The sequence below is a fragment of the Diaphorina citri genome, unplaced genomic scaffold (genome assembly GCF_000475195.1).
Source record: "Diaphorina citri unplaced genomic scaffold, Diaci psyllid genome assembly version 1.1 scaffold214, whole genome shotgun sequence".
NCBI classification, from domain to species: domain Eukaryota; kingdom Metazoa; phylum Arthropoda; class Insecta; order Hemiptera; family Psyllidae; genus Diaphorina; species Diaphorina citri.
In genome coordinates, this window is record NW_007377651.1 from 171,541 (window position 1) to 196,780 (window position 25,240).

General features: G+C 37.8%; 1 protein-coding gene across 1 annotated transcript; it reads left to right on the forward strand.

The window, feature by feature from the left end:
• The first annotated feature begins 181 nt into the window (after nucleotides 1–181).
• On the forward strand, nucleotides 182–25,182 carry LOC103506102 (6-phosphofructo-2-kinase/fructose-2,6-bisphosphatase-like). Its single transcript, XM_026821233.1, has 10 exons — nucleotides 182–1,176; nucleotides 12,895–13,011; nucleotides 13,597–13,757; nucleotides 14,940–15,074; nucleotides 17,127–17,330; nucleotides 18,093–18,218; nucleotides 18,821–18,913; nucleotides 19,394–19,637; nucleotides 22,856–22,868; nucleotides 24,697–25,182. Exons 1-10 carry the CDS (start codon nucleotides 1,011–1,013, stop codon nucleotides 24,923–24,925), a joined length of 1,488 nt encoding a protein of 495 aa, XP_026677034.1. The 5' UTR covers nucleotides 182–1,010; the 3' UTR covers nucleotides 24,926–25,182.
• Nucleotides 25,183–25,240: the final 58 nt, after the last annotated feature.

Genomic DNA, 25,240 nt, shown 5'->3' on the forward strand with positions numbered 1-25,240 from the left:
AAGTATCAAGCCTGAGGCGTGAGTTTGTTGTTGTGTTTGAATGAACAATATTCTCTCTAGAAGCATGCGTTGTGCTCCTCCCCCTCCCTCACATTGCTTATCGACTAGCTCGCGAGTTGAGAATGTACAAAACCGCCTGGTGTTTGTCCTTCGCCTCAGTATTCTGCCTGATTTCACCGTGTCAACACTGTTTCCTAAGCTGAGTTGAGCTCGAATATTTTTCTCAAATTTCTTAATTGCCACAGTTGCGTTTCTTATATTCCCCCAATCTAGAGTGCATTTATTTTCTCAACTAGAGCTTAGTTTATTTTTTTTACCTTTTTTCTATTTATTTATTGAGAGTGAAAATGTTTTTCCATTTCGACGAAGACTGCACGAAGAGGCACAAGAATTACACCTAAACTTAACGCGTGCGGCAAATAACACAAAATCTAATACGTCATCAAGTGAGAGCTGGCATTTGGTCAGCAACGTCAAAGCGCCAATTTATTAGCTGTATCTGTGCTCAATACATTCACTGAACATTAATAATTGATATAAAGGAAATAAAATTTAAATAAAGAGACATTTTTAAATTAAAAGACATTTAAACAAAGTTTCGTGGACATTTTCATTGCCGAAGTGACTTGTACCATTTTATGGACTGCGTGATTCCTTCAGAGAAATAACCTCCCAACCAAACCCTTCTGATCGCAAGTTATTTGGGACCCCTGTCAGATCATTCGGCACACTGGCTAAGTCCATAGACATCGTGAGACGGAAGGTTGAAATGCGGGCAGATTTACAGTCGTTCATTAGACATACAAGTTCGGACCATTTCTCAGAGTTGTTGTGTTTGCTATCCTTGTAGCGAATCAAGGCGTTCTAGGCATTTTCCAATTGATTCACGAGAAGTATTTTCTTGATAATCTAGTCGTTTCATACGTGGTTCTCTGAAGACCACAGCTTCTACACATTGCCAATATTCTATATTTTTCTCATTTATTCTTATCTCATAACACGCATTCACCATGTCTCCCATGAAGAACCTGGAGAAGGACATCTACAGGAATGACTCCGAGTGTTCCAGCTCTGACGATGAAGTCACGGGAGGACGATATAGAACTGATTCTGGAAACTTTGAGTCGGACAACTCCGATCTGGAAGATGATTGCAAGAAGGGCGTTATTCAGAAAGGTAAGAAACACTACACGTCTTCTTCAACTTATCCTAAGTCCTGTAAGTTGTGTCCTGCAGCAACGTATTCATACCTAATTCTTGGATCTTGATATTGGTATGCGTGGCTAGCGGTTATGAAAGGATAGCTCCAGCTCTAAAGCATAGGTTCTTTGGTAAGGCGGAAGAGAGTCATAGTCCATAATTAGTTTAGGAGCATTGTCGTTCCAGCCAAAGAGGAAATACCAGGTACAAGAAGGAAACTCACTGAAGACAATACCTGAACATTGATGCGGATACCAAGAAGGATGTTTTCTTATTGAAACCTAATAGGAACAGATAGGAACTTCCTATTGAAGCCATAGTTGATTAGAACATTACCCATGGCTTGAATAAATCAGTATAGCAATAGGCACTGGGCACACACGAGGCGAATGGCATTGGAATTAGATCCGGTCTCTGAGACAAATCGACAATTCTGATTGGTCAAATAGCAACGAGATACTTGGCTACCCAAGCTAATGAAAAATCATTTGCATAACAGCTTACGTCAAAGAATTAGCAGTCACAGTTCCCTCTATCAAAGCTCTTACATCAAGGAACTATGTATTAGCAGTTACAGTTCCCTCTATCAAAGCTCTTACATCAAGGAACTAAGTATTAGCAGTTACAGTTCCCTCTATCAAAGCTCTAACATCAAGGAACTAAGTATCAATTTCGATAATGATCAGATGAGGTTTGAGGAAAAAGTATCCCATTCCTTAGATGCTACTGTATGAGAACCCCGGAAGATCGGGTTGAGAGCATTTAACACTTACACCCATATTTATGAACAAAATGGTGGCTCTTAAGTTCGTGCTAAGCATAGTCTCAAGGCATTTGATTAGTCAATTTTGACTTGAGACTGATCTAAGAACGATCAATCTTGTTGTAAGTATTAGCGGTTACAGTTCCCTCTATCAAAGCTCTTACATCAAGGAACTAAGTATTAGCAGTTACAGTTCCCTCTATCAAAGCTCTTACATCAAGGAACTAAGTATTAGCAGTTACAGTTCCCTCTATCAAAGCTCTTACATCAAGGAACTAAGTATTAGCAGTTACAGTTCCCTCTATCAAAGCTCTTACATCAAGGAACTAAGTATTAGCAGTTACAGTTCCCTCTATCAAAGCTCTTACATCAAGGAACTAAGTATTAGCAGTTACAGTTCCCTCTATCAAAGCTCTTACATCAAGGAACTAAGTATTAGCAGTTACAGTTCCCTCTATCAAAGCTCTTACATCAAGGAACTAAGTATTAGCAGTTACAGTTCCCTCTATCAAAGCTCTTACATCAAGGAACTAAGTATTAGCAGTTACAGTTCCCTCTATCAAAGCTCTTACATCAAGGAACTAAGTATTAGCAGTTACAGTTCCCTCTATCAAAGCTCTTACATCAAGGAACTAAGTATTAGCAGTTACAGTTCCCTCTATCAAAGCTCTTACATCAAGGAACTAAGTATTAGCAGTTACAGTTCCCTCTATCAAAGCTCTTACATCAAGGAACTAAGTATTAGCAGTTACAGTTCCCTCTATCAAAGCTCTTACATCAAGGAACTAAGTATTAGCAGTTACAGTTCCCTCTATCAAAGCTCTTACATCAAGGAACTAAGTATTAGCAGTTACAGTTCCCTCTATCAAAGCTCTTACATCAAGGAACTATCTAGGTGCCTACCTGCTTGTTTGACAGAGGGAACTGTAACTGTTAAGGTCTTATCGTCCCGAAATCGAAGAGAGAAGGAACACAGGATAGGAGAAAGCCAGCCGTTCCGAGAACGAACATTATCCGTTCAAGTATAATTCCGCCCCGGACGGGAATCCTAGTGCTTACAAGGCAGAAGCTCTACCCACCAAGCTAACTAGACTGGCAGTGCTGGCACCTACCTACTTTCTGATATTGCTCTAAATCAAGATGATTTAGAGCAGGGGTTCTTAACCTTTTAGAATTGGCGGACCACTATTGATAAACCAAAAATCTCGCGGACCACTTGAGATTATGTGTGTATATGCAATCAATTGTACATTGTACACGCTATGTGACAATGGGTATCTCTCGCGGACCACCTGAAACCTTCTCGCGGACCACTAGTGGTCCACGGACCATAGGTTAAGAATGGCTGATTTAGAGGTAAACAATTACCCACACTAGGAAGCTAGGAACATTATTTGGAATCGAACTACGGACTGCAAAATTTTCCTATAACACAGGAAGTCGAACCTAGAACCTTCTATAACACGTCTGAAACTCATGCTCCTACGGTGTGTTGTTATTTACATCTTGGGCCTTTTTTTGCTGGTTAGACGTCAACAGCTTCTTCGGAATTTGGACCTTGCCAATATTGGTACCTAGTAATAACACTGATAGTGTTACCTAGTACCTACTTATAGGTAACAATAACTTTACTGATTGTAGGCATAATCGTATTTCATTCAAGGCGCGTTTTCACCAAAGTCATTCATGAGAATTCGGAGGGATTTCTCAATTTTCTCATGCGTCGATCGACAGCGTCGTCTATGTGTGGACATGGACAGTGTGGACACAGCTTAAGAGACTATTAAACTATGCTCCTAACACACCCATCATGCAAATTCGATCAAAACGTTCGACCCACTGCTATCTTTTACATTGCAATCTCATAGCAGTCAGCACGTTGAAAGACACGTGTATAGGAGAGTTGTGGGTTAGATTAGGACATCAGTTTATCAGTAAAACCTACGTACTGATGATGAGGTTCTAATGAGCTGAGTAGAACTGATAGTGATAAACTTTTGAACCTTTGATACGTACATAAACTCCTTATCTATCTCTTTTGAGAGCCTAACTTCGGAGGAACACATTTTAATCCTCCCTCCCTAGTAGCTTTAACCAACTTTTAGGGCTGTGAATCAACGCCTAGAAAGTTAGAAATCAAAAATCCATGCGTCTAAGATCCCCCGCAAGTTACATTTTGGCTTAAAAAATGAGGAAAGGGATTATCTTGTTGCATTAGCTTGAAAAGCAAGGAATTTTCCTTGTGGGTATTATAAAATGTATTTTTTCAGTGTTGGATAGTTACATGAAATACCTTGGACACTTCACAACCTGACGAGTCCATTACATGTTGCCTTATGCAATGTTACAAACAATGACAGATTACCTACTGTTTGATCAACTGGCAATGGCAATTGACAGGGTTTTTTATTACCTAACAATGTTATTAATAATACCCAATGATGAAATTTCTAAAACAGTCCACAACGTAAGCCACCACGCAGTAAAGGCTGATGTAATCACGTGGTCACTTTCTGCTGATAAAAAAGAAATCACTGGCAAAATAATTTGCAAACATTCTCACCAGGTTGATATACTTAGAGCATTATTCCTCCTGTCCAAGAATTATTTTTGGAGAGGTTTGATAGAGGGAACTGGAACTGTTAAGGTCTTATCGTCCCGAAGTCGAAGAAAGAATGAAGACGGGATAGGAGAACTGTCTGAATTATCTGGGTAAAGTAATAAAAGTGATTTAAGGACCTAAGGCAATCTAAACGATTGAACTTTTCGACCATCTCTTCATTAACTGGATTCGTAGAAGCTTAAACCATCCTCTAGGGCTGTTTTTTGCCCCTACACCTAAGTATCGGAGTAGGCTTTTTGTGTATGGCATCCAGGCATCCACTGGAAAATGTGTGTCTTTATCTACCAAGACCAGGCAAATTCACAAGTAGGTACACATAATTGAGAGCAAATTAAATGGCAGTCCGACCTTATCTAGAAATTCCAGAATAAACGATTTCTCTGATATCTCTTCATGAACTGGATTCGTAGAAGCTTAACCCATCCTCTAGGGCTGTTTTTTGCCCATACACCTAAGTCTCGGAGTAGGCTTTTTGCGTATGGCATCCAGGCATCCACTGGAAAATGTGTGTCTTTATCTACCAAGACCAGGCAAATTCACAAATAGGTACACATAATTGAGAGCAAATTAAATGGCAGTCCGACCTTATCTAGAAATTCCAGAATAAACGATTTCTCTGTCCCTGGATTTGCGACGCAAAAGTTGTTCGTCGCAATTATGTATGTAACGTCGCAATTGTGAATAATTAACCAGGGCAAAAACGAAATTACTTTTGGAAAACTCGTAAAAAAATGCTGTTAAATGCATAAAGACACATAAATGTCTTGTACTTTATAATGAATGGAACAGTCACCAGTCTGAATCATGATCAAACTCAAGACCATAATGATAATGACGAACTGACGGACTGACTGCCATACTTGGTATCACCGCCACCGAGGCAGGGTACACGTATAGTACACGATTGTAGGCATAATCGTATTTCATTCAAGGCGCGTTTTCACCAAAGTCATTCATGAGAATTCGGAGGGATTTCTCAATTTTCTCATGTCATAATACCACGGTTATGATAGATGAAAATAACGTCCCTGAGATAAAATAACAAGATACAAGTTGGCGTAATTTTGTTTTTCTGTCCAATTTACATATATTTGGAATTTTTTCAATCCAATTAACAACTTGTTTCCTAATAGTACACGATGATAACAAAATAATGAGTCCAGGACTGGATTTAATGGCTCTCCTCTAACTGTTAGGTGCTTCATTTGGTTTGTACCTAAAGGAACTTTTTCTCAAGAGGTTCGACAGAGGGAACTGTAACTGCTATAACGATTGAACTTTTTGAATATCTCTTCATTAACTGGATTCGTAGCTTAACCCATCCTCTAGGGCTGTTTTTTGCCCACACACCTAAGTCTCGGAGTAGGCTTTTTGCGTATGGCATCCAGGCATCCACTGGAAAAGGTGTGTCTTTATCTACCAAGACCAGACAAATTCACAAGTAGGTACACATAATTGAGAGCAAATTAAATGGCAGTCCGACCTTATCTAGAAATTCCAGAATAAACGATTTCTCTGAGAGTAAAATACAGTGTTGTTTAACGCAGCATATCCATTCGAAATTGTTTGATAAATATGAACTCTGCCAACATTTCCCTTCCTTCTTACCCATCATATTTTGTAAACAAGCTATAGGTAGTTTCTTGTCTTTTTTTTCTGTTGTTTATTCAAAACAGCTGGAACTTTTCATTGAATAAAACGATTGATAAAATTGGCATAATATCACAATCAGATGTTTGGGTACCTACTTTGATTACATAATTTATCAGCTACACTCAATGTGTTTTGTCCTATACTTACATGATTTCGATTTATCATGATTGTTAGGTATCTAATAGAATGCTCTATTGGTATTTTGATATGATATCACCTAGTCTTTCTGGAATTTTCGGTGGAGATGTCTCTAGCAGTCTAGCACCTTTCAATTCTCATGAATTTTTGTTGGAGATGCTCCTTGCACCTTTCAATTCTTTAGGAATATTGAACATTTTCGATTAGTTCAATTTTCATGTTATGAACCTACAAAACACAGAGTTCTATTTCTAATATGGTTGTCTCATGTTCTTAATGGTTATTATCATCAGTTGGTAAAATGTTAATAAACAAAGAAAAAACCAACAAACAAGATGTCCAGACATTTGAAACAACGAATACAACAAGTTGGTTTGTACATATAGGTATAGTTAGGTACTTGGTTCGAATATTAGACAGACCGAACTTCTCAGAACTACTAGATTTTCCAGTCACGTCTCAAATTTCTTATAAACAAGTCTCCGTGTTTTTTTACACAGAAGTTCTTGTGGTTTCTTGGTCTATTCCCCTCAGGAAGATCAGTCAGTGACTGCGTGGTACGAGTAGACTTAATAATCACGTGATACCAAGTATGGCAGTCAGTCCGTCAGTTCGTCATTATCATTATGGTCTTGAGTTTGATCATGATTCAGACTGGTGACTGTTCCGTTCATTATAAAGTACCTACAAGACATTTATGTGTCTTTATGCATTTAACAGCATTTTTTTACGAGTTTTCCAAAAGTAATTTCGTTTTTGCCCTGGTTAATTATGGTACGGTTAATAAGGTCACTATTCGTAGGTCGATAACTGTTTGCAGTGTATGGTTTTAGATCGACCATATAGTACCTAATATGTATATCGTCGTCTCACAATACTATGGGTGCTGCTTTAGAAGTTAGAACCTAATGGTCAAACAAGTCTTATAGCTTGTAAGTAACAATTGGCTAACAGCCCAAACGTGGTTTTCCTTTATAACAATCTATAACATGTACCAGAGATTTTTTTCCTCAGTATAGGTAGGTACCAGAGTTTTTTTCTCCAGAAATCCTGATTTCATCCGGATTAACCAGTCTAAATTGACCAGTTTTTTTCCTGCACGCAGATCTTGTCTTGCTCTTTTTCAAATTTTCTTTCGGACCAACCACAGAGCCTCAATTTGGGAACACGGTAATAAATTTTTGCATTTGAAAAGGTCACGTGACTGGGCAGGTGGTAGTGGTACCCATATTGACCAATTGACCATGGCAGAACTTGACTTGGGTCGTTAATAAGCCAGGTGTGTACATAATTAGCCAGCTGAGTATAAGGTACCAGGTACCAAGAACCCCGGTCGTATTATAATTGTCTATAATAAGGTACTTGAGTCGAGAAAACAGGTTGCCTTGGCAAATTTCCAATTATTCACCAAGTTGGTGCACAAGAGAAGTCAGATGCAATTCGTTTTTCTAAATGGTTGTAATGGGATCGCATCAGTTTATGTTAGGAAAATTGTGGCTATTAAATGACATTTTTGGTTTGCCAACACTCACACTTAACTTACACTTTTTTTTTTATAGGACTACAGCATACAGCATACATTGTGGCTATAGCATCACTAAGTGTCTCCTAACTCTCATAAGCATAAGTAGTAAGCACAAGTTTAGTCTGTCAGAACAAGATGTGCCACTGTGCTTCCCATTATGCTTATGCGCTACATTTATTGGCAATCTAGTGAACTCTAAGGGGACTACACATCTATCCTGCAAGCCGGTTCGTGCATGCCGATTCGTGCCAAATACCTGTCCGTCGTGCAAGAGTGAAGGCACGATCGTGCTTGAATTCTAATCAATCCCTTTTCCATTTTTTTTTTTTATAATTTATATAATATAATATATATTTATTGACGGGACGTTTGTACACATAAGACAGATACATTACAAAATACAAGTTATCACATCAATCCCTTTTCCATTTTTTTACACCGTCAGCAAAGAAGAGTGAAACTGGAAATCCCATCAAAAACCCGAAAAAACTCCCCGCTCAAAGCCAACTCTGGCGGGAGCTCAACCCGTGACCTCCAGCTAGGAAGCCTGGGCTAATGCGATACAAAGTTTTCTCATACAAGTTACAGAGGTTTCTCAGACAAGTGTAGATAAAATAAATAAATAAATAAATAAACCTTTATTTGGTGGTCATTTAAAGGCACAATACAATACATACTTATAAGTTTATAAAAACATACAAAGAGTACCTAATCCTACCTATGAATATAACCATTCGGGATGAACTAGCGGGATTCCGGAGCGAAGCGACGGAATTCAGCTAGTTAGTTTATAAAAACATACAAAGAGTAATCCTAAACCATTATTGGTACATGAAGTATTTTTAAGTTCTTCCCATTTGAAATATATGCCAAAGCTCAAGGCCAAGACCCCAATTCAGCAACTGCTGAGGTATAAGTGTAGATATTTATCTAAATTTAAAAAGAATTCGACCATTTTATCAAAGAACAAGGGCCATTCTGTTTTACTGCCGTCAGCGTAACCTAGTGCAACATTTCTGCAGCATCTCGTCCCTACGCTACGTTACTAGAGAAAATCATCAACCCACTATCGCTCTAGCATTACCTGTTTTCCGACCGGTGTCAGCTTTGGCTCCACTTTTAACTTCACCAAACACCTTGGCACCAACTTCATCACTACCGTGCGAACGACACATTTCAGCAAAAAGAGAAACACCGGAGGAAGTTCAAAACACTATCACACTTAGTAGAGTACTGTAGACTGTAGTTCGCTCAACTGAGCACTTTACAAGTGGAAATTTGGAGTTCTAAACCGATATAACACTAGAACACTGATACGGGAGAAACTTGATTTTGCTACAAGCGATCAGGCGAACAAAACGACTGAGTCACCTTTAAAAAAACACTGATGGCAAGTAGATAGTTACATAAAACGTCAAGGCACATAAACATAAATATGTATTGGGCGCAATGTATGATGGGAAAAGGCACGTGTTTTGTTAGATTCGCTGTTTTTTATGATTTTATTGCCCTTGTACTTAGGTTTGAAATGGACAGTGTTTACTAGCTTTTATTATTCTCTATTCACTTCGATATTAGGTATAAATGTCCATAATATACCTCCCTACCGTAAAATCCCACAACTTGAGCCGAGAAATAGATGCTTTTTTAGAGAGCTCAAAAAATTTAAGGACGTCTTGAAATCTTGACGTTTAAAAAATTTGAAAAAGCTCTGGCTATGATGTAAGGATCAAGGAGGTTTTCCTCCCACATAACCCACATTGAGATTTAAAGGATGACTTCAATATTTTAAGGCCTTTTAAAGTGCTTGCCAGAATCTAAACAAACTTCTATCTCGAGCTCAAGTTATAACAGTGAATCAAGTTGTATGACTTTTGCGGTAGTTAGTCTCTTCTTATCAGATTGATGCTTATTGATATCGATTAATCAATGCTTGATGAATCATAATGTGCCAATAAAAGTGGTGTACTTAAATCTAAGTAGTAGGTAATAGGTATACTTAAATTTAAGTACTGTACTTAGTCACTCCGATTAACAACACGTGGAACCCCATCAGGAAATAATGTTTTGAAGGAGGTCTTACCCAATGCTTGTTAGCTTATTTTATAATCTGTAATCTGGAGGACCTCATACGTTGTTAATCCAACATTAAAATTAGCCCCTTAATGGCTCGTATACTCGGATCACAATTCAAGTTTAAAATTGGTTTGAATTTGAGTACTGTACTTAGTCACTCCGATTAACAACACGTGGAACCCCATCAGGAAATAATGTTCTGAAGCTGAAGGAGGTCTTACCCAATGCTTGTTAACTTATTATAATCTGTAATCTGTAGGACCTCATACGTTGTTAATCCAACATTAAAATTAGCCCCTTAATGGCTCGTATACTCGGATCACAATTCAAGTTTAAAATTGGTTTGGGTTAAAACTGATATTTGGCTGAATTTTAATCCAAATTTCCATATCAACCAATCAGCAATCAGGTAGCTTAATCTTATGAATTAACCTAGTAGTTTAACTTGAACTAAATTTAAACTTAAATCTTGCTTCCGACCATAAAGCTATTTTTTGCACAAAAAAAGAGTAAAATACAGTGTTGTTTAACGCAGCATATCCATTCGAAATTGTTTGATAAATATGAACTCTGCCAACATTTCCCTTCGTTCCAAAACACAATGTTCCAAATTTCCATAATGACGCCATTGGCCATTGCAAGGACAAGTATTCACAAATAAAAAACAATTACCCATGAAGAACAATAAAATGTTCTTCAAGCAATGTTGTTCCATAAGAAGCATTCGGCTGTTCCTCTTAATTCAGGTTATTTTAACCCAAGGGAATATTGACCAGAGGTTCCTCCTATCCCTCCTCTTTATCTATTGACGATGGTATCCTTCAAAGTCCTTCATATTGTCATTGTTCCACCAAACCCACTAAAATCTCTCTTGGTTTAGTTGCGTTTTTGGTTTCTTGTTTGAATGTTTCTTTTAGTGCGTTCTGTTTCTACGAGGTGTTTCGTTAGTGCGTCGTGTTTCGACGGTTTGATGGTCTTGGTGGCAAGTGTTTCTTTTGTTCTATTACGTCCGTGTCAGGTTGACTATGGAGAATATGGAGATGGGGAGCCATGTTAGGGGTATGTACCAAGGAGATTATTTGGTTTTTGGATTGGCATTTTTTTTTTTTTAATTGGTTTGATAAAGGGAACTATAAGGGCTAAGGTCTTACTGAAAGCGATGAGAAAAGGACGACCGACGGAAGAATACATTCACAAACAACAAAGACATGGGATGGATTCTATTAGGTTCTTCCAATTTTTAGTCTTTTTTAGATTACATAACAATCAAAAAAATAATATTGCGTTTTAGCCCAACTCAACCTGTAAAAGGCCTAAAAGGGTGACAGTAAAATACCTGTATGTTTCATCATTCAAAAGCTGTTATCAGCTGAAATACGTCATTGGAAAGCACGATGGAAAATTTTGCTATCAGCTGTGCAATCAGTTCCCAAGATAGAAAGTAGTTTCAACCGGGCTCTATTTTCAATTTAGAACACAATTGGTAGATATTGTGTGTAAAGAGAGAGTTCTTAAGAACTTCTTTAGTGAACTACTCAGTCCTCTGAATCAAATGAAAGTCCATTGGAAAGAGTAATTCAAAAGAGTGAAATGAGTAGTTCTTCTCTCTAACTCACTCACTCTTCACACATTTCTAATTGGAACGCAATAGATTTTATCTCCAACCAGCAGAGGTCTACTTACCAGATTTGGTTACTATCTCTACGGAGTCTATAGTTTGTTGACAAAATGATAAGACTACCCACACTCAGGCCTATATCAGCTATATCTCCATTCTACATTATTTAATTAGGTACTATCAGGCCTGTATCCAGGATTTTATTGAAGGTGCCCAGCAGAAATGTACCATTTCCTAAGCTGAGACGTACCTATATAGATGTACAATTGTACAAATTGTAAGTAGGTATAAAATGCAATTATTCACATTTATCGAAATAGAAAAGAAAGTACCACGTCTTACGTAATTAAAAATTAAGGAACAGGATTTATTTACAATCACTCAAAAGATTTCAAGAATTGTTCATGGGGGGGCCTGGAATCCCTCGCCCCTCCTAAATATACGGCCCTGGGTACTATCGATTTACAGATTAGGTATCTACAGGCGACAATAATATAGACAGATGGGTTAACCTGTCTACACGAGCTGATATTCAGTCCCTGATTGATAGGTGACATCTCAGTGGATAATTAGCTCAGATTTAGTCATCGGGGGAATAGAACTATACCTTTTTTTTCTATCGGGGGAATAGAATCATACCCTTCTGGCTTCAAATTTTGCAATCGGGGGAATCGGTATAAAATCGGGGGAATTGAATGCTGTCCAACCACAACAGGTATCTTGTGTCACATCCTGTTATCACATTCCAAACAGGTGGGAAATTTATACAGATGATTTTCCTATTAATATGACTATAGCATTATAGTGCATCTAAACTTATTAGGTAGGTATTACCCATGTAGGTATTGTGTCATACATGAATCTATTTACCTACATAATTATGTAGGTATGTATTATGTCATCTAATGTTCTATTATGTAAAAGTAGATTAGCATAACTAGGGGGTGAGTTTGTAGAAATATGTATTTTTACTTAAAGCGGTTTGATAGAGGGAACTGTAACTGCTAAGGTCTTATTGTCCCGAAACTGAAGAGAGTCGATTTTGATGATTTGAAGCCGTCCGATTTTCGTGAAATTTGGAACACATGTTTAATTGTTTATCTTCTATGGTTTTCTGTTTCAGGATTACGTCAGTTTACTCCCCTGGTGGTGGCATTGTGATAGAGGGAACTGTAACTGCTAAGGTCTTATTGTCCCGAAACTAAGGAGAGTCGATTTTGATAATTTGAAGCCGTCCGATTTTCTTGAAATTTGGAACACATGTTTAATTGTTTATCTTCTATGGTTTTCTGTTTCAGGATTACGTCAGTTTACTCCCCTGGTGGTGGCATTGGTGGGATTGCCAGCGAGAGGCAAGACTGTTTTGGCTCACAAGCTCAGCAGATATCTAACTTGGACCGACCATAAATCTAAAGGTAAGCCAACGAGCCATTTAGTTTATTAATTCACACTTTTCAAAGTAAAAACTAGGCCTTCCACAATTTCATATTTTATCTACCTGGGTGGTCTTAAATATAATTTGTCCACCAGCATCATGAGCAAGTTGCCCTCTGGAAAGTTGCGTGCCCATCTTATGAGGGACATACTATACGGGATGGGCATGCTACGACACAGACCACATGACATGAGTCGTCTAATATGGCAGTTGTTTCAGACATGAAAACGGTGGTGAAACACTCATCTTTTTTCCTTTTTAAACCTTTTGAGTGATTTTATGTCAATAAAACCTGGGTCTACAATCTTCAGTTAAAGTGCCTGTTAACCTTCGGAGACTATTGCCGAACTCAGTGCTTTTAAGATGAGATTATCAAACACAGCTTTTAACATAGGTAGGTACTCTGAAAGTTTAACAAATGGTGTAACATGAATCTCTGGTTCTAAAATGTTCTACATATGGGTCTAAATCTAAAATGTTCTAGATATGGGTCTAAATCTAAAATGTTCTAGATATGGGTCTAAATCTAAAATGTTCCCTCTCTTCTCTGTCTTCTCCTCCACAGTATTCAGTGTGAGCGCCTACCGTAGAAAGCACCTGGAACTCTACAACAGTCATGATATTTTCCGCGTAGATAATACAGAGGGTTACAATATCCGTCAGCTGAGCGCTAGAGAGGCGCAAGAGGACGCGACCAAGTGGCTGAAGAACGATGGTGAAGTTGCTGTAAGTTTACAGAGTAAAATTCACTGTACCTTGTTTATCTTTCTCATATTTATGTAGGTACAAGTATTAGGATTGCCAGCCGCCCGGGGCGGATTTTATCCTGATGGTATAATGTTCGTCCTCGGAACGGCTGGCTTTCTCCTATCCTGTCTTCCTTCTCTCTTCGATTTCGGGACGATAAGACCATAGCAGTTACAGTTCCCTCTGTCAAACCTTTAAAAAAAAGTATTAGGATTAGGACTAAGTCACCCCGCAATCTAATCAAGGCCTCCTTACATATTTGGACATACATTTATGGGTTAGGTTTACATACCAAGTTTACATTATTTTGTTTTTTTTTTTTTTTATTATAACCCTTTTTTTATCATCATTTTTGTTACCTACCAAACAAAGCTTCAATTTATTTTTAGTGGAGACGACTGAATCACCTTCTACGGGTGCTGTAGACATCTCCACACTAACTAAAGAAAAGTAAAAGAGAATTCGTAAATAGTAAAAGGCTAAGATGAAGAATCATGGCACAATTCTCCATTTTCGGAAAGTGAGTCTTCAGAAGGACCACCTCTCAAGAAGGACAGAATACCAGGCGTTCCAATACCAATATAACTTATACGAAGGACGGTTACCGTTACCGTCTGCTAGTCTCCTAAATTTTCAAAACAAAATTTCGCGAATATCAAATTTGTCATCGCGAAAATACGCGGAATTGATCTCGTGCTCCTCTAAGCGTAATTTTGACGTTTCGACACCATGCTTTGCCAAAAATACACTTTATTGTTTGTTAAACAGAAAAGACGTTGTTCGTAATGTTCGTGGAACAAAAAAAAGAGACAAGTTTTACGTTTTTCCTCAATAATTTTATTTAATTTATGAATTAGAATGTTCTGTGTGACTGGATGGATAAATTTCCTTCTCTCGGATTGTGAGAATAAATAAATTAGGAACTTGTTCTAATAGTAATATCTTGGGTTCGAATCCAGCTCGGGGCGAACTTTATCCCAACCAGGTAAGGTTTGTTCTCGGAACGTCTGGCTTTCCCCTATCCTGTCCTTCCTCTCTCTTTGATTTCGGGACAGAAAGACCTCCGTTGTTAAAGTCACCCCTAACAAAACTCTGAAAAATAATAACAATGAGTAATACAATAGTGATTTTATTAATCATCTCATTGCTCTCTCCCTACAGATTATCGATGGCACTACAGCCACCATGGAAAAGAGGAAGCAAATTCACGACTATTTCGCTAGGAAGATGGGATTCAAAGTTCTGTTTGTCGAACTTATCGTACAAGATGAAGAAATCCTCGAGCACAACATCAAGGTAAGAAATATTTATTTGTACTCGTTTTTCGATTGCAAATATTTCAACGGGTTACTTTCTGGTGTTCTCGTGTTGACCCAGCACCTAAAACCTAAATGGCGTACACATATAAGAATGATAATAATACTGTATTTTTTGTGACGTCACAGTTCTCAATATTGTTCGTTGCCAGATCATGTCTGAAGACAATAGTGGTGCAAGATTTGCCTTGAAATATAGCTAGTAGGGCTTTTTCAAAGTTATTTTTTTGGGATATATTGAATGTGTGGGTTACTGAACCTAAAACCCATTTTATTTTATCCTTTGAACTTTTATTATTATAGTTTTTTTTTTCCAATTTGACATTGTAGCAAAGCATGTGTAGTCCTTAGACACATTTTCAAAGATCATAATATTGTTATTCAATAGTTTTTTGTCTCTTTCCCCATGTAAGTATAGGACACTACTTATTTTATTTTGTGACCTTCCTTGGGTAGATCGATTACTTAAACCTAGTTAAGATGTGATTATCAATATCCATTTTAAGCCTACTTTCAAGTATCTAGGGAAACTATCAGTTATCTTTACGTAGAAAACGCTTTTTTCCCCTCAAATTACGAGATATCAATCAACTCTTTCTCGTAGAATAAGTATTTCTATAGTTTATTACTTTTTTTTACTTTCCCTATCCAATAAGGAAAGTATTTTAATTGTGCCACTATTTTTTCTTGTATTAACCGAACCTATTGGTCTGTTTTCTTCCTCTTACATTTTACATTAAGATCTTTGTTTTGATTTTTCTTTTCATTTATTTTATACACAAAAAAGTTTAAAAGGAATTTCCATTATAGCAAGAAAGAGTGATTCCTTTTTCCCTTTTTATATCGTCTTTTTCTTTTCTTTTAGTCTAACGTTTTACATTTTCTCTAGGCTTATTTTTGAGAACTGGATATGCGTTATTTTTAGTGTTTGAATTTGCACCTAACGCGACGCGAGCTTGCAAATTCAAGACCTCTCAAAGGTTTCGAGGGGTTTCTAAAGACTGCTTCGTTAGATGCTTAGTCTGTCAAGTTAAAATATTTTAACACCTTTAGAGGTCTTACGAGAGTTCCAAGGACACTTTGGTACGTTCCTACATGTTTTCCTAGTTAGGAACTTACAGTCCGCGTAAAAATTTCGGGTTTACTAGCAGAAGAGAGATAATTTTGAGCGATATGATATTTTGATAATTCTAAGAATAAAATAAGGTTCTGATAAGAATAAGGTTCCTACAAGATAGAGAGCGCTTTTGAAAATGATACCTAGATTTAAATCGAGTAAGTACAAAATTATTATTTTTTGATAAGAAATATTATGTATTGACTTTTTTTCATATGAAATTGTTCTTTTTACGTTCGTTGTTGCTTCCAAGTCTACCAAGGCAGAGGAAGAAATTTTCAATTATGTCTTAGTTGTAAGAAAGTTTAATAGATTTAACGTTTCATAGTTGAAAAAATTGATAAATTAGCAATAAGTATTTTTTAGAAATAAAACAAGATTTAAAAATAAAAATACATTTGTCTTATTACTTACTGTTTTTCGGGTAGGAAGATATTTACAGTGTAGTTTTAGTTTCATATTTAAACATCCGTATCAGAATGAGAATGTCATTTAACAAGAAAATCACAAGACTAAAATTAAGGGCTCAAAAAAAAAAATTTTGGCAAACACCAAAACAACGTGACGACTTATGGCTTCATCTTTCAAAACGAAAACAGAAAAAATGAAATTGGATAAATTTTGCGTTCCGTGTTCGTGCATTGTGCAAAAATTCAGTTTGGTTCGTCCGAAAATTCCGGTAAACACGAATGGATAGTCGAAATAATTTCACGGGATTGAAGATTAAAGTTTTAAATCAATGGCGGTTTATTCGGTTATTGCGGGTGAGTTTCGGTCTAATAGGTGACCTGATACCGGTAGTCATTAGTCATATTGGTAGGATATTTCAACACATTCATATTTGACCCTAATTTATCAAATTATCACCATTTATCTACCCTTTCTTTGGGGAAGCGTACCTAACAGTGTACGTAATATGGCCCTCATTCTAATGATGTAATCACAAGTTTATCCCATAACCTATCCCACTTTTTCAGTAGGTTTCTAATTTTAGATTTTAATTTTTTCCCCCCAGGCGAAAATATGAACGTCCGATTCATCGATGGTCCCCTGCAGAGTGAAGTGTTGAGTTACATCTCTAATTTCCGTCCAACTCCAAAAACATTCTACTTCTCTAGGGTAAGTTACAAAACACATTATTCGTCACCATATAGCTGAGCTGATCTTCTTGTACACCCGATTTACTAGACTAATTTTAACTGAAAGTTTTTTTTTATGAACTGTATATAGGATTGTAACAATAATTATATATCCAAATAAGGACGAAACACGTGTCTTGGGCTGCTTAGTGATTTGGTCTGGTTTCGTTGTATAACTCATGTAGTGATTTAGAGGATAAATGTTAAAAAAAGGCAGTAAAAAATAATATATAGTTAATTTTAATTATTTCAAACAGAGTGGAACTTCCAATGTTGTGGTTCTCTGAACTTGAAGTTGGCACGTATATACCTTGTTTAGTACTGGACGTTCCGGGTCTAAATTACAGACTCGTCTTCCGAAACGTCCAGAACAAAACAAGGTACGTGCCAACTTCAAGTCCATAAAAGCACAACATTGTAAGTTAAGAATGATTGTAGGCGAATTGAAAAATGTCGAAATCTCAGTAGCGAAAGGACTATGAACTATGGCGCTTCGTAGAGGCCCCTTTTCTGAGTGAGTTACAAACTTTTCTGAGTGAGTTACAAAGGTGTATCCACATTCCACACAGTATATACACCGGCCATCGATCGATGTCAACTATAACACGTCCACACTGCCTCGACAACATAGATTTTCCTCGTCGATCGACACATCGATTGACGGCCGGTCGACTATGTTTGGACACAATAGAAACAAGTCGTCCCTTTTTGTAACCTTTCAACCCCCTTCTTCCCATTTCAGCATGGTGAGAGCGAGTTCAATGTTCTCGGCCGGATCGGCGGCGATGCCGACCTGTCTCCCCGAGGGCGCCTGTATGCCGCCGCTCTAGCCCGCCACTTCAACGAGGCAGCTGTGCCAGACCTGCACATCTGGACGAGAGGAGGAGGAAGAAGAAATTTTATAGAGGGAACTACTAACTGCTAGGTCTTATCGTCCCGAAAGCGAAGAGAGAACGGACTCTTTCATATATTGTCCATGTCCAGTAGGTAGGTACAAAGTTTTTCGAAATATTCAAAATTTGGAGGAAAAAAAACATAGGTAACTGCATTCATTGCTTTTACGGGTACCTACCTACGGGCCCTAATATAATTTATTCAAATTCACGTCACCTTTTTGTTCACAAGTGACTCACAAAAAAGAACATCTTATATTTTCGTGTTGACATTTGGCTTTGTCCAATGAACTGTTGTGAGATAATTCTAAGATTTAATTATCTCAATTTACATTCGGTTCATAAATTATTCATGATATTGGGACAAAAGGCGATATTTGGGAAAGTGTGTGCATATTTTCCCTTTGTTAAGCTTTCGGCGCGAACGACCTTACAGCGCCTAATCGAAAAAAAATCTGTATCCACACACTTAGTCGACGCCGATCGATGTCGACTGAAACCGTCCACACTGCCAACATAGATTCACAACGTCGATCGACGGCGTCGACCATGTGTGTTGTGTGGACCAGACCTGCACATCTGGACGAGTGAGAAGAGGCGCACCAAACAAACTGTGGCCGGTATTCATGCGACTTCCGAGGCCATTCCGGCTCTTAACGAATTGGACGCGGTAAGTAAAGTGGCCGCACATAATGTTTGGGTTAAGAACGAAAATGGTATTGTTTGGGTTAAGAAGACGAAAATGGTATTGTTTGGATTAAGAACGAAAATGGTATTGTTTTAGGTTAAGAAGACGAAAATGGTATTGTTTTAGGTTAAGAAGACGAAAATGGTATTGTTTGGGTTGAGAAGAGGAAAAGGGTATTGTTTGTTGAGAAGAGGAAAATGAGTATTTTTTCCTATCCTGTCTTCCTCCTCTCTTCGATTTCGGGACGATAAGACCATAGCAGCTACAGTTCCCTCTGTCAAACCTCTAAAAAAAAATCAATAAAGAGGTGCTCCATTAAACTGTGGGCATAATAGAACAACTTGTTCTAAGCTGACAGTCTAAATAAAGCACTACTTATACTTTTGCCACCGCGTCGGCTCCGCTCAAATGTTTTATTTCTTACAAACTCCCCTATATCCTATATGTATCTCTCTATTCCAGGGAGTGTGCGAGGGTTACAGCTATGAGGAAATGCAGGACAAGTTCCCTCAGGAGTTCGCGTGGCGCGACCAGGATAAACTGCGGTACAGATACCCGTGGGGGGAATCCTATGTGGATATCATGCAAAGGATAAGGCCAGTCCTGTTGGAGCTGGAGAGAGAGGACAATCTCCTGGTAGTGAGTCACCAGGCGGTCCTGCGATGTCTCCTGGGGTATTTCCTCAATAAGAAACCAGGTGAGAATCGTCCTTTCAGGGGACTCAATATACCTGGACTCAGTTCTAAACAGACAAAACTAAGACACTCAAAACTAGCTAAGGAATCAAATCGACAAAGACAATTCATGGATTAAGTTAGGAATTACATACCTACACACACCCACAAAATTACTTGGACACTTCGAAAAATGTCCATAACTTCGCTTCTACCTTTCCAATATGGATGATATTACTAGGGGACATCCCAAATATTGTTTTCAATCATATGAGCAACATATTGTAGGTCAAAATGTTCATTAAGTTTCATTTTTATGGCCTTTCCTCGTTCAAGACCTTTCAGTAAGAATTCTGTTATCCTGGAAAATCTTGTTTACCTTGACGAACATTTTGGCCAACAAAATGTATCACATATGACTGAAAACCATATTTGGGACGTCCCCTAGTAATACCATCCATATTGGAAAGGTAGAAGCGAAGTTATGGACATTTTTCGGAGTGTCTAAGTAATTTTGTGGGCGAGTGTATTTTATTGATGCTCAATATGTACAAATACATGACAGGAGAGTTTCTTTACCCACTGGTTGAAATGGTAGTTTCAACTGATGAGAGCAAAGAAACTCGTGTTCTATTTACACCTCGGTGGTAAGTCTACTAATGCTAAGGCCATTTACATCCACCCGATGGTTGGACAGCATGAAGCAGAGATGAACCATCCATAAAGGGTTCTTTTCTGCTGAAAGATGGTTCTTTTCTGAAAAGAACCATCCATAAAGGGTTCTTTTCTGCTGAAATCTGCAAAGTTGTAGGTATATAGGTAGGTAATTAAACGTCAGGTTTTATCAGATGATTTTCATGTTATATTTGTTTATTTTTTCTCAACAAGGACTCGTCAGCTTGGCACTTATTACCTTGGCTATTGACGGTCAATTATAACAGATAAGACAATTAGTAGGTGTACCTTTATTACTGCTATATTGTGATAAACAAATCTCCTCACACTCTCCCCTACTACCAAGATAATCAGGTACCAGGTTACATACTCATATGTATGTAGGTACCAGGTACCTACCTCCTACCTACATAAGTAGGTAAGTACCTATGACATATGAGGTACCTATATACCTACCTACTATACCTACAGCATAATATTGACCTTAACAGTGTAGATAGCGCGGATGAACATTTGTGTATGTAATCTACTTTGCCTGTATGATCGTCACGTGATTACAATTACCGTCACTTGATATATTAGTCGCCTAAACCAGCAGTTCCCAAACTTCTTCCTACCTGGGCCCCCTTTCTTCAATTGTCAAGGCTCCGTGGCCCGTTTACTATAGTTTATGTGACTCAACTTTACCAAGGAGCAATTACCTAGACAATCCTTCGGACCCCAGTTTGGAAATTGCTGTCCTAGACCTCGCTTCGGATAGTAGATCAGGCAGAGTTGGTAAACAAAATATGCATAACATACAAAATATTGCTATTGTCGCCTCAAACAAAATAATTATGACTATAGAGCCCTCGGTCTATGTCTACATATCCATATAGGTACCTAACAATAGAGATAGTGGATAAGCAGAGTTGGTAAACAAAACAACAAACATACAAAATATGACTATAATTAATGACATTTTGCAGTCACGTACGCTTGTTGTGAAACTTGAGAAGGAAAACAGTTCAAGTTTCAAGCAAGGTTGTGCTGTGACTATCGAAATTCGAAACGTTCGTTAACATTTCAAGCTAGCAAAAAACAAATAATCAAATATGTAGGACTATGTAAACAAATAAGAATAAGGAGGTGGAGGAAGAAGAGGAGGAGGAGAAGGAGAAGCAGAAGGAGGAGGAGAAGGAGAAGAAGAAGAAGGAGGAGGAGGAGAAGGAGAAGAAGAAGAAGAAGGAGGAGAAGAAAAGAAGAAGAGAAGAAGAAGAGGAAGGAAAAGAAGAAATAGAAAAAAGAAAAAGAGGAGGAAAGAGAATAGACGAAAGAAAAAAGGTAAAAGAAGGAAACAAACAAATGAGCGCCTATCACAAAGCAACACATGATATTTGTGAAGACATAGAATGAAGAACAATTAGATGGGCGGATGAGCTTAAATATTATCTGTTCACTGTTAATTATACAGCGGGTTTTTAAAACAATATCGTTTAATTGTTTAATGCTTTGCGTTTAATAGTTTAATTATAATAGCTATAATCCTTATCCTTTCTTTTCTCTATGTTTCCAGGAGATGCTTCAATTCAACAAGGACTACAAGAACATGAGCGAGGAGAAAGCACTGGATGACTTTCAGCACAAGATGGAGCATTTCCTTGAAGTCTATGAGACTATTAATCCCAAGCTAGAAGCCCGCTACAGTTATGTCAAGGTTTATGATGGAGGTAAGAACCAAAATGTCAACTTTTTTATCCAGATTTTTTTTTTTTTCTGAGCGGACTCTTCTATTCCCTTTTTTGAGAGCCAAAATTTCAGCTTGCCAGCCTGGTTAGCTTGTAAGGTTGCGCGTCTGTCTTGTAAGCGCTAGGTCGTGGGTCCTGTCCCGCCCAGGCGAGGCGGATTTTATCCTGAACGGATATAAGGTTCATACTTGGAACGGCTGGCTTTTTCCTATCCTGTCTTCATTCTCTCTTCGCTTTCGGGACGATTAGACCTTAGCAGTTATAGGTCCCTTTATCAAACCTCTTTTTTTTAATGAGCTTTTTTTTAAATCGACTTCCCTTTTTGAGAGCCAAAAACTGACACCCGAAATCAAACCGGGGACCTACGGCGTGCAAGCTATACTAGGTATCTATGAATTTCCCTAATTTTTTATTTATTTCTAATTTCCCACCAAATCCACCACTCAGAAAACACGTGTTATGTTGTTATTTAGATAGAAGAAATTTATTTTGGCAAACACCAAAACAACGTGACGACTTACGGCTTAGGGCTTCATCTTTCAAAACAAAAAGAGAAAAATGAAATTAGATAAATTTTGCGTTCCGTGTTCGTGCTTTGTGCAAAAATTCAGTTTGGTTCGTCCGAAAATTGCGGTAAACACGAATGGATAGTCGAAATAATTTCACGGGATTGAAATATAAAGTTTTAAATCAATGGCGGTTTATTCGGTTATTGCGGGTGAGTTTCGGTCTAATAGGTGACCTAATACCTGTAGTCATTAGTCATATTGGTAGGATATTTCAACACATTCATATTTGACTCTAGTTTATCAAATTATCACCATTTATCTACCCTTTCTTTAGGGAAGCGTACCTAACAGTGTACGTAATATGGCCCTCATTCTAATGATGTAATCACAAGTTTATCCCATAACCTATCCCACTTTTTCACTTATTCAACCCTTTGATAGGGAGAATTTGAAAGATGTGGATAGAACACCAAGGGCTAGCTGTGGGTTCATCCAACCATTTGAATCCTATGAAGTCGAGATGACAGAGGATCAGTTGACACCCACTAATGGGAGTTTTGAATTGACACCCCTTTTTGTGAAGCTTTTGAACAGACAACGAACAGATTGCAGAAGCAATTCGATCTAAAGACAATAGTGGTGCAAGATTTGCCTTGAAATATAGCTAGTAGGGATTTTTCAAAGTTATTTTTTTGGGATATATTGAATGTGTGGGTTACTGAACCTAAAACCCATTTTATTTTATCCTTTGAACTTTTATTAGTTAAAAAGTACACAGTAAATTTCAGTAAATTAAATTTCAATTTCAATGGTCATATTCAATGTTTGTACCCAAAAAAATTACAAACTTACCCGGTCCATTTATAATAGAAGTCCATAGGTATACTTACTAGTAAATTGTAAATAATAATAATAATAATAATAGACTCTTGAGTGGAAGGTAACCACTAGGCGAGGTTAACGCCGGAGGCGTTCTCTACCACCTAACCCCATAATACCTACTTATTCTATTCTAAGTATGAACCGTCTATACTTACCTACAATACCTACTTATACTTATTCTATTCAATTCTATAAGTAAAGGTAGATATTTTATTCTACATATTCTATTCTACTCTATGCTTATTCTATATTCACCTCTCATTCTCTCTACCTTGTCTCTAAATTATCTAGGTCACATCAGTTTTGCCAAACTGATATCAAATAATGTTAACCCACTACCGTGCCCGAGTGTCCTCGACTATTGAATGACGTGGCTTGCGGCCTAATTTCCACGGACCACATGAGAGGCCATGAAGAAGGGTTAATTGATAAATAAGATAATAGTGTTGTTTTCATTCATACATTTTTTTTTTTTTTTTTTTTTTTTAAATAAACTCTTCTTTTTCCCTCTTTTTTTTCTGCTTTAAAATTAAAAAAAAAAAGCAATTGACAAGAAAATAATGAAACCTTCAAATGGGTTTTGTCTATTTAGATTTGGACGTAGGGTACCTAGGTAAATTACCTGGTCCATTCGTACCTACTTAGAAGATTCGAAAGTGTGAAATCTTTTCTCCGAATATCTATTTTCTCAGGATGTTTGATAGAGATCATAGAGATGTGCTAAGGTATTATCCTTCCGAAAGCGAAAAGAGAAGGAAGACAGGATAGGAGAAAGCCAATTGTTCCGAGAACGAACGTTATCGGTTTAGGATAAAATCCGCCTCGGGCAGGAACTGAACCCACTAATTTTCGTTTGAAAGTTATCTTATTCTATTTTTAACACTCTGTGTAGTGTATGATTTAAGTTCTATTTGTTTTGTAACAATAATGCAGATACACTGATACAGATACCATTTTTTATGCACGAGTTTTCATCTTCTGTAAGTAAATAATGTGCATGTCTTTATGTGCACTAGTATCTACGTACATTAGGTATGTACATCGGTACATAATTATGTTAATATATCTATGTAACTATGTATCTACCTATAGTAGATGTAGTTCTAGAGCAGGCCCGTTCTCAGGATTTTATCAAGGAGGGGGCCCGAGTGATTTACGTTAGAAAGGAGGGGGTGGATGCTCCAAATTTTCCAAGTCCAGCCCACAGAGAAGAAGGAAAGTAAAACTCTAAGGGGTGGGGAAGGCCCGACCCCTCTAAATACGGCCTGGAATTCTGTAGATAGAGAAAATACAACAAGTCCCCTTGCCCTCTCTACGTACACATACACCATCATCAAGTTGACCACCTCCGGCTACAAGACGCACATGGAAATCATCAAGCTCAACATCGCCTGTGTCGACACCTACCGACAACAGCCGAAGGACTGTTCGGTTTTGCGTTCTACGCAGGACGCTCTGCGCACAGTCCCCGCCCACTTTGACACCCTCAACATGTGGCCCGCCCCCAGCCTGATTGAACAGAATTGATCCCTGCCCCACCCTAGCCACGGAGGCGTGGCTAGAAAATCGGTCTCGTTGAGCAAAGATTTCTTTTTCTCGCAAGAAAATGGTAAAGATTTCTTTTCGTCACAGGAAAATGGTAAAGATTTCTTCTCGCAAGAAAATGGTCAAGATTTCTTCTCCTCGCAGGAAAATGTTAAAGATTTCTTTTCGTCTCAAGAAAATGGTAAAGATTTCTTTTCGTCTCAGGAAAATGGTAAAGATTTCTTTTCGTCACGGGAAAATGGTAAAGATAGGGATAGAATCTTTTCGTCACAGGAAAATGGTAAAGATTTCTTCTCC

Bases quoted from the DNA above. Each gene is read 5' to 3' on its own strand.
- LOC103506102 (XM_026821233.1), top strand. From the start codon at position 1,011: ATGTCTCCCATGAAGAACCTGGAGAAGGACATCTACAGGAATGACTCC. The intron at 17,331-18,092 runs GTAAGTTACAAA...TTCCCATTTCAG, and splicing joins AAACATTCTACTTCTCTAGG to CATGGTGAGAGCGAGTTCAA. The intron at 18,914-19,393 runs GTAAGTAAAGTG...TCTCTATTCCAG, and splicing joins CTCTTAACGAATTGGACGCG to GGAGTGTGCGAGGGTTACAG.